The sequence below is a fragment of the Molothrus ater genome, chromosome 35 (assembly GCF_012460135.2).
Source record: "Molothrus ater isolate BHLD 08-10-18 breed brown headed cowbird chromosome 35, BPBGC_Mater_1.1, whole genome shotgun sequence".
Classification (NCBI taxonomy): Eukaryota; Metazoa; Chordata; class Aves; order Passeriformes; family Icteridae; genus Molothrus; species Molothrus ater.
Window position 1 is genome coordinate 1230819 of NC_071662.1, and position 9522 is coordinate 1240340.

Sequence of the window (9522 nt, forward strand, 5' to 3'; positions counted from 1 at the left end):
TAAAGCCACCGAGAGCACAGCTCCTCATTGACAAAGTCTGTGGTCACAGGGTAGGTGGAGAGAAAAAAAATGAGAAATGGCACCAAAAATGACATTTCTTTGTGGACAAGATTAAAAATGTAAAATAAAAAGAGAAAGAACCTCCATAATGAAAGCAACATGTACTATCAAAGATGATTTTTATTATAAGTGATTTTCAGAAATTGGCCAGCAGTTTAATGTTTCTGAAAGCATCCAGTGATCAGTGTCCACACTGCAGCCTTGAGCTCCTGGTTCCTCAGGCTGTAGATGAGGGGGTTCAGGGCTGGAGGCACCACCGAGTACAGAACTGACAGGGCCAGATCCAGGGATGGGGAGGACATGGAGGGGGGCTTCAGGTGAGCAAACGAGCCAGTGCTGATAAACAGGGAGACCACAGCCAGGTGAGGGAGGCAGGTGGAAAAGGCTTTGTGCCGTCCCTGCTCAGAGGGGATCCTCAGCACAGCCCTGAAGATCTGCACATAGGAGAAAACCATGAACACAAAACAGCCAAAATCTAAACAAAGACTACCCACAATGAGACCAAGTTCCCTGAGGTTTGAGTGTGAGCAGGAGAGTTTGAGGATCTGTGGGATTTCACAGAAGAACTGGCCCAGGGCATTGCCATGGCACAGGGGCAGGGAAAATGTATTGGCCGTGTGCAGCAGGGAATAGAGAAAGGCACTGGCCCAGGCAGCTGCTGCCATGTGGGCACAAGCTCTGCTGCCCAGGAGGGTCCCGTAGTGCAGGGGTTTGCAGATGGACACGTAGCGGTCGTAGCACATGATGGTCAGGAGGGCAAGCTCTGCTGCAATGAAAAAGACCAAAAAAAATACTTGTGCAGCACATCCAGTGTAGGAGATGTTGCTGGTGTCCCAGAGGGAATTGTGCATGGCTTTGGGGACAGTGGTGCAGATGGAGCCCAGGTCAGCGAGGGCCAGGTTGAGCAGGAAGAAGAACATGGGCGTGTGCAGGTGGTGGCCGCAGGCTACGGCGCTGATGATGAGGCCGTTGCCCAGGAGGGCAGCCAGGGAGATGCCCAGCAAGAGGCAGAAGTGCAGGAGCTGCAGCTGCCGCGTGTCTGCCAATGCCAGCAGGAGGAAGTGCCTGATGGAGCTGCTGTTGAACATTTGTTATGTCTTGGCATGGGGATCTGTAAAAAAAGTAATCATGGAATAGTTGGGTTTGGAGAGGACTTGAAATATCCCAGCAGAGCCTGGGGGCACTTTCCCCCCACTGCCTGCCCAGGGCTCTGCTGCCTGGAGCTGTCCCTGCCAGCAGCTGCTTCCCTGTACCCAGGGCTGGGCCCTGCCAGTGCTGCCAGAGCCCAGCCCAGCCCTGGGGGCTCAGCTCTGCCCTGCAGAGCCCTCCCAGCTCAGGCACTGCCCAGGGGCAGCTCTGGCTCTGCAGGCTCTGATGGCAGCTTCAGAGCAACGCGGAGGAGGCTGGAAAAGGGACATTGATGCTGCCTGTGAAGGGCCCTGTGGTGATTTCTGTCACTCCCTGGTTTATTCAGATCTGAGAGAAATTTTTTTATTCTTCTCAGCCTGAACTGAAAGATAAATATATATGGGCGATTTCCCATCCAGGCAACTCAGAGCAGTAGATTAAAACAACAGGATTTTCCCTTTTATGCAGTCCCTGCCTTGCTGTGCTCCCGGTATAATCTACTTGGAAATGTTCTGCAGTTCAATGTCATGCTGGGAGCAGTCCTGAACAATGCAGCATCCTCCCCACACAAGGAGAACACTCCCAAGCCTCACCAGCTGTCTCCTCCCAGCCAGATCTTGTCCCCCAGTGCTGGGAGCAGCTGCCAGGGCTGGCTGAGAGCTGTCCCTGGCAGGCAGCAGAGTCCCTGCCCCAGCACAGCGCCCTGGGCTGCAGGACCCTGCTCTGCAGGACAGCCCTGGGCACCCCTGGCTGCTCTGCACAAGAGACAAGCAGAGAATGTACTCACAGGCTCTGCAGGCATTGGCATGTTCCAGCTGCAGGAGATGGCTCCAGGAGCTGCAGCTGCACTGTCCTGCAGCCAGAGGTTCCTGTGCCAAGGGCTGGCAGTGATTGTGCCCCAGGCACTTCTCAGCCCCTTCCCAGCCCTGACTGATTGAAGCTCTCTGTGCCTCTGTGCTGTGCCCGGGCTGGCTGCAGGCAGTGCCCCAGCCCTGCTGGGCTGGCACAAGAGCTGCTCATCAAGAGAAATGTGCTTTTGAAGCTCTTCTTGGTGAGCAGGAGCTGCCTCTGTGCCAGGAGCCCAGCCCAGCTCAGCAGCACAGACACAGCACAAGGACTTTAATGAGCCTCTGGGGCTTTGTGCTCAGGCCCTGAACATCAGTCCCTGAGAGGGAGCTGAAGAAACCTCTCCAGAACTCCAAGGCAGAATCCAACTCCAAAGTTTCTTGGACTTTTAATGGGTCCCAGAGAGGGACACAACTGAGCAAGTGTCCCCAGGCCCCAGGCAGAGCAGAGAACTGCAGGCAGTGATGACAGGTGGGGACAAAGAGAAGCCAAGTCTTGGTGCCCTGGGCCACAGCAGGGTCTGTGCCAGCAAGGGCTGGGAGGAGACACCTTGTCCTGAGGCCCTGGGGCCTCCTGGCACAGCCCCAGCCAGGCTGGGCACTGTCAGCCCCTTGTGCTGCCCTCAGCATCCCCCCCTAGCCCACATCCCAGTGGCCTCAAGGATCTGCTGCAAGGAGTCCCTGGGGAGCCTTGCTCAGCAATGGCCCTGGGGGCTCCTTCATGCTCCCTGCAGGGACTGCAGGTTTTTCAAAGGACTTTGGCTTTGGCTTTTGCCTTGGAGTCTCTGAGAGGTTTGTGCAATCATGGCCTCCAATTATCTGCTGTAATTAGTCCCTGGAGAGGCTTTGTCAGTAACAACACTCAGTGGGGCTCATTAATGCTTCAGGGTACTTCAGTTATTTGAAGGTACTTGGTGTTTCCCTTTTGATACAGACTCTGTGAGAGGTTTGTCTTAATCATGGCCCCTATTATCTGCTTTAATGAGTCCCTTGAGAGCTTTGTACTGACACTCATAGGGGTCATTAATACTTAGAGATACTCAAGATTTTTAAGGTACTTTGGATTTTCCCCTCCACACTGAGTCTCTGAGAGGTTTTTGTGCCATCCTGGCCTCCAGTTCTCCAAGGAGTCCATTAGGAGCCTGTGCTGGGGGTGGACCTCACTGAGACCCATTCATGCCTTGAGACACTTTGGGTTTTGTCATGGTGAGGGAAACTTGGACGCTCAATATGAGTGTTTAGCAAGCTTCATTTATTGAAGAGAGCATGAGACTTTTATGCACAACAAGTAATAAGCTCATACATATTCTGCAAGCTAAGCAGTCTATTGGCTATAATACGATATCAGCTCTTCCTCATACCTTAGGGATTACATCTTTCTTTTCTCATGTCTCTCTCACTGCTTGTTATTGTACTACAGCTATGCTCAAGGACACAGTGTTTTGCAGGTGCAGAGACCCAGATTAGCTGCATCCTCCCGATTTTTGGTCCAGAACCTGGCCCCTGTCACGTAGCCATTCCTCCACACCTTATTCTCTTCCCCTCTGATTTTCCCACACCCTCCCCAGGCCCTGCTCCAGAGTAGCATTGGCCGTGCCATCCTGGACCCTCCTTTCCAAGGTGGTGATGGCTGCGCCACTTGGAACCTGTTCTGCCGCTCTTCACCTTCTCTTCCTGGCCTTGATCTCGCCTCTGGCTCCACCTCTGGAGGTTGTGACCACTCCATCACAATACACGTCTGTTCCAGGGAAGATGGAACCAGAAACCCCACTGCAGAAACCTCCTTTTGTTTACTCCCCCAAAATGGTGATGCCCATAACCCTCCTAGCAGAGCCCCAGACAACTTGCTACAGTGACCCAGCACAAACATCAGGGCTTCCACTCCTTCTCCCGAGAGGATCTCCCACTTCATTGCCTCTGCCGGCACCATAGGGCCCCTCCAAAGCCAGGCCCGTCCATCAAACAGTTTGGGACCTGTGTTTCAGCATCGAGAGCCTCCTTTGAATGCGGCCACTGCCATCCGGACTCCCCAGAGAAACTTTGTGTTCAACCAAATTGTGCCTGTGCCAGTGCCCACTGCCATGGATTGCAGCGGCAGGCACCTCCAGCACGCCATGGCAAACTGCACTCAACAAAGTTTGACACCCAGAGCTCCCAAGCACAGCTGGTGGAGAAGGAGAAATCATCACCAAGCCTGCTCCAGACAGCAAATTAATGTAACTGCGCAAGTTTTCTGTAGAAACCCTAACACTTCCCTTTTTATTCCCCCTTCCTGGTAAATATATTTTCAGTTGTATTTAGATCATTTTAATTTTAAGCGAGTTCTAGATCATGTTTATATCACAAAAGATATGTTTGTTTGATTAACCTTTTCCAACCCCCAGTCTTCATTAAAAAGGAGTAGCTTGATTTAATAGTACTAATTTAAGTAATGTAAGCTATTAAATACCAGAATTATTATTTCATTTGTTAATGTAAATTTAGTTTTTACAGACTATTATTATCTCTTTTCATTTTAATATATACATAAATGTAAATAGTTCTCAACTAATATTACAAGAAGTTAATATGACACAAACAATCCTAACTCCCATTACTCATTTAAAGTTTTTAAATCTCTTTATTTTAATTAATTGGAAAAATCAAGTTTCCAGAATACACTCTTTATACCCTATTATCCTTTGTGCAAGGAACCCTGCAGAAAAACAATATCTCATGATAAATGTATAAGTCTAATTTGATGCTTGATTTTTCACTGGTTTAAATAGTTTTTTACAAAGGATGAGTTTCATTTTGTGTTTTTATAAATGATGTGTTTTACTTTCGTACTTGATGTTGCAAATGACAATTTTTGTTAGCAGAAAAGTAACAGAAGTTTTAATTAGAGGGAAAAGCAAGTGAAAAGAAGGTGTGCATAAGCTGTTTGATAGTAAGTCAAGAAGTGATAGTATAGAATACTTGAAAGATGTTTAAAGGGAAGAGAAAAAGGGGAAAGAGGAAAAAAGGAAAAAGAGAAAGTAAGAGAGTGAGCAAAAAAGAGAAGGACTAATTTACTAAGAATAAGGGTATTAAGCTGAGAGCAAAGAAATGAGAGAAAAGGCTTTAGTTAAGTGTTACTTTAATTATTACATTAAACTTACTTTCTTACCTATACCTTTTAATCTTCTTGTGTGTACCCCTTTCATGTTTAGTCTTTCCATTAAGATTGTTTATTGTCTCAAGTTTAGCTAAAATTATCAGTTTTATAATTGTTATTGTCATGATAATAGTATTTTACTGTTCATTATTATGTCCCTGGGAATCCCTTTATGAGTTGTGATAATCCCTCTATAAGTTACCCATAAGTATTAACTAATTTAAGGGCCATAACCTAAATTATTCCCCTGTTTCTAAAAGAAAGAAAAAGGGGGAGGTGTGGGGTTCCCCTGCCCCAGGAGGTGGGGATTCTACCCAGACAGAGAGCATCGGGCGAGGGGTGTGATTAAAGAAGATTCCACCCCTCCATCCTGTGGGCTGTGACCCCGGAAGCCCAGGAAGAAACACTCCACTCCATTTTGTCAAATAAGGAATGGCCCCAGAATGTTCTTCTTTTCCTGTTCTCCCATTAGTTTAAATTCTACTGCAATGTCCCCGCCTTAGTTTTTTCCACTGATTTTTTTTTTCCTTAGTTTTTTCCTTGATCCACCCCTTTGCAGTCCCCTGCTCCTCCTGCTATTGGACCCCAACCCTAAACACCACCCCTACCCTGTCATGTAAAATCCATGACCCTCTGTCCCTCGTTTCTTGTCTTGGTCCCTGGCACAATAAAGGATCCTGGGTTTTGCTAAACCCAGACCCATCCTGTTGCCTTCCTGTCCCTGTTGGTCACTGGTGGCTGCCTGAGGTCTGAGACTCCGGGGCCTGGGGGAGTTGTTACACCACAGGCCCCTGGACCCGAATGCCAGCCCTTTGCCATGGGAAACAAAACTCACCAATCCAGTTTCCTGATGTCAGTTTGCAGGAGGCGCTTGGCACTGCCAGGGCAGCCCGAGTTGGAGGTGGTGGCAGGTTGGATCTGGGAGACATCCTGCGCTGTTCGGGATTTCAGGAGGCGGCAGCCCAACTGGGGCCACAGGCCCCTGGGCTGAACGCAGGCCTTTCTCCATTGGAAACAAAACTCACCACCCCAGTTTCCTGATGTCATTTTGCAGGAGGCGCTTGGCACTGCCAGGGCAGCCCAAGTTGGAGGTGCTGGCAGCTTGGGTCTGGGAGATGCTGTGCGCCATTCGGAATTTCAGGAGGCGGCAGCGCAGTTGGGGCTACGGGCCCCTGGACATGAATGCCAACCCTTTTCATGGGAATCAAAACTCACCAATCCAGTTTCCTGATGTCAGATTGCAGGAGGCGCTTGGCACTGCCAGGGCAGCCTGAGTTGGAGGTGGTGGCAGGTTGCCTCTGGGAGACACTCTGCGCTGTTCGGGATTTCAGGAGGCAGCACCCACTCGGGGCCACAGGCCCCTGGACATGAACACTGGTGGAGGAAAGATCCAATGTTAAAAGCATCACCCAGGCAATGCTCTTTTGACAAGTTCTGCCCTGAGCTTTCCTTAAGAAGATCTGAAACGTTCAATGTCACCAGCAAAGGCTCCTGCAATGGCTGCTGGCCAGCAGAGCAGGGCTGTCAGCTGTGAAACAAGTGCTGCCACAAGCAGCAGCTCCCCCAGGGCAGCAAATCAAGAGCTGGGAAGGAGCTGATCTGATGGCCAAATCTCCTTAGCTCCTTCTGAAAGAGCAGGAACAGTTTCTCCTTCCAATGTGGTGGAATGCTGGGCACCACAGCTCCAGGTGAGGACTGGACACAAGTTTGCTCCCACTGAGTGCTGTGATGGTTTCTGCAGGAGCTCTGGGCCCCTGTGCTTGCCAGGCACAATGAGGAGAGAAGGAGCCAAGTGCACTGATGTGGAAAATGGATATGTAAAAAGTTTTTAGAGCCTAAGAGAAGGCCCACACAGTATGAATCTGTATATAAATCTTGAGACAAGAAATGCTAACTTAAAATGTCATGGAATAGGACAGATATTATTGAGAGAGAAATGGAGCTAGAAAAAATTTTTAAAGATGGCCTTGCAAATAAGACTTTGGAAAAATAAAGCCATGAAAGATGCATTGTAGTGGGAGCCACAAGGGGTAGTTTGAAATAATTGGCTTTAAGGCATCTACAACGTGGTGTGGAAAAAAAGCAGATAGACCAAGAAACATTTAAAAGGTATTATAATTAGGAAATAGTCAGCTTCTGATTGTGATGGTGTGAATTATAACATCTGTATTGTCTCACCCTTCTCATGAGACTGAAAATGGAATAAAAGTTTTTAAAACACCTCTCAGTTGTCCCATTTCTAGGTCCCGAAAAGAGTATTATCCAACACACTGACACACCTTTGCCTCGAGCATAACCCAGCCTGCACCAAACACACTGAAAGTTTTCCCCTTTGGCCCGTGTCTTGAAACATCAGGTCTGCTGTTTGACAACTCAGGTTGGTTTGGTGTCAAGGAGTTTCCCTCAGAAATACTGGGTTTGTCTTCCTCTGTGCCTTTCCCTCAGCAGCCTTGGGGATGCTCCTATGTGAAGCCATCTGTCTCACACAGTTTGAGATAACTTAAAACAGGATATTGTGCAATAAGTCGTCTCCACTATAGTGTTCCAACAATCCCTTTCCAGCAATAGGAAATTATTACTAATAGATGAAAGTGGGAAAAACCCCAACAGTTTATTAACAAACAGAATCCCCCCATGACACGCGTTCCAAGAAGGCGCCGGGTTCTCTCTCGGGAAGAACAGGAGCTGTCACGGAGCAGTTCCAGCAGCTGATGGAAGCTCGGTGGCTCATCCGGCATCGGCTTTCTCCCATGGCAGAGCCCCCTGGAACGGTCAGGGCAGGGGAAGCAGCTGGGCTGGAGCCCCTCGCTGTCTTTCCTCCCCGGCGTGGCTCAGCTCACAGACTCTCGGGCTGGGAGCGGGGCCGCTCCGCTTCTGCCGGCACCATGTCCCTGGGCTTGGACAAACAGTTTTCTGCCAGGAGAGCCCTGCACACTGCTCCACTGATCCCTCATAAAGGCCCAAACCAACTCCAAACACTCTGTCTGCAGCAGCTTTTCACAAAGGGCTGCAGAAATCCAGGACAGCTGCAAGTGAGTGACGGAAGGATCTTGTCTTGTTCCTGACAGCAGAATTCTTGATGATCTGATGCAATTTTATTCAAATGTAACAAGAGAGCTGAGATATTTTGTTAAAATATTTCACGATGAGTAACAAGCCTTGGGAGCATGAGGTACAGGACTGACATGTGAAAGCATGAGCATATCCTCCAAAGTGGCCAGTTTAATTGTCCATTTTATTACTCTTGTATTTACTCCACACTAATAAGGAAAACCAAGCTTTGCTTGGAGGCAAAACAGGCATGGGATACACTATGGTCCCTCACAGGCTCACCAGGGCTGGCAGTGACAAAGCAGGCAGTCTGCTTCATTGTGAACCACTACAGAGCTACATCCCAATCTGGTTTAAGTAGCATGGTATTATTAAGAGCTCCTTTTCTGCATGAGATACACAAAGGAGATCCCAAATGATTTTCATGCAAGCATGCAGTCAAGAACTGGTCCTGCTGTCCTAATGAAGGATGGCTTTGGCAATTACACTCTTCCCATTCATCTTTTGATGCAGACACTTCAGGTTTTCCCCCACACCCCTGCAGGGCTGGCAGTCACTGTTTCCCATTTCCTGTTCTTCCCTAGAGATGGTGCAGTGGCTGCTTTGAAACAAAAAGCCCTGAGATCTGGACAGCTCGAAGGAGCATGAAATGCTAATTAAGTGCTCCTATTGGTAATACCCAGGTCTGCACTTCCCAGTCCTCTGAAGCAGCAGCAGCAGGACCATGCATCATTCCTGCTGGTGGATGTTCATGTTTCTGATGTGCAAGAGCAATGGCTTTGAGGAGGGACAAAAATGCCCCTGTTCAAACAGTGGGTGTGCAAGGAGATGTGAAGTTTCACAGCCTTTTCTAGGATATTTTAGAAAGATCTAAGAGAATATTGGGGCATGGAGTAGGTCCCTAATTTTGTCTCCAGAGAAATCCCCAAAGGGCACATTCACTCTGCTGCTGATGGCAACCCCATAAGCTCATGGACCAGTTTTCCCTGCAACGTGCCACCCTGCCTGGGCTTTACTAGGCCAGGACTAGACCCAGAGCTCAGCAAACACATGCAGCCAGGTGACATTGTGTGACATCAGAAGCTGGCAACCATGAGGACTTTGCTGTCAAAAGAGTACAGTTTGCACTGGGCCCAGAAGTGTTTTTCCCTAAGACAAAGCAAATTGAAATGTGAAGTTTCAAACTTCAAATGATTATGAAAGGAAACTGCAGAATAATTTCTGGAAGGGCAGCATTGTCAATGACCATGCAGCCCACAAACAGCTGGAGCTGAATCCAGAATTGCTTCTTCCAGCTGCAGG

At 48.7% G+C, this 9522-nt stretch overlaps 1 protein-coding gene across 1 annotated transcript; it reads right to left on the bottom strand.

Annotated features, from left to right (window-relative positions):
• Window positions 1–215: 215 nt before the first annotated feature.
• On the bottom strand, window positions 216–1148 carry LOC118700717 (olfactory receptor 14A16-like). The gene has a single exon (XM_036405310.1). The coding sequence runs from the start codon at window positions 1146–1148 to the stop codon at window positions 216–218; it is 933 nt and encodes a 310-aa protein (XP_036261203.1).
• Between the last annotated feature and the right edge of the window lie 8374 nt (window positions 1149–9522).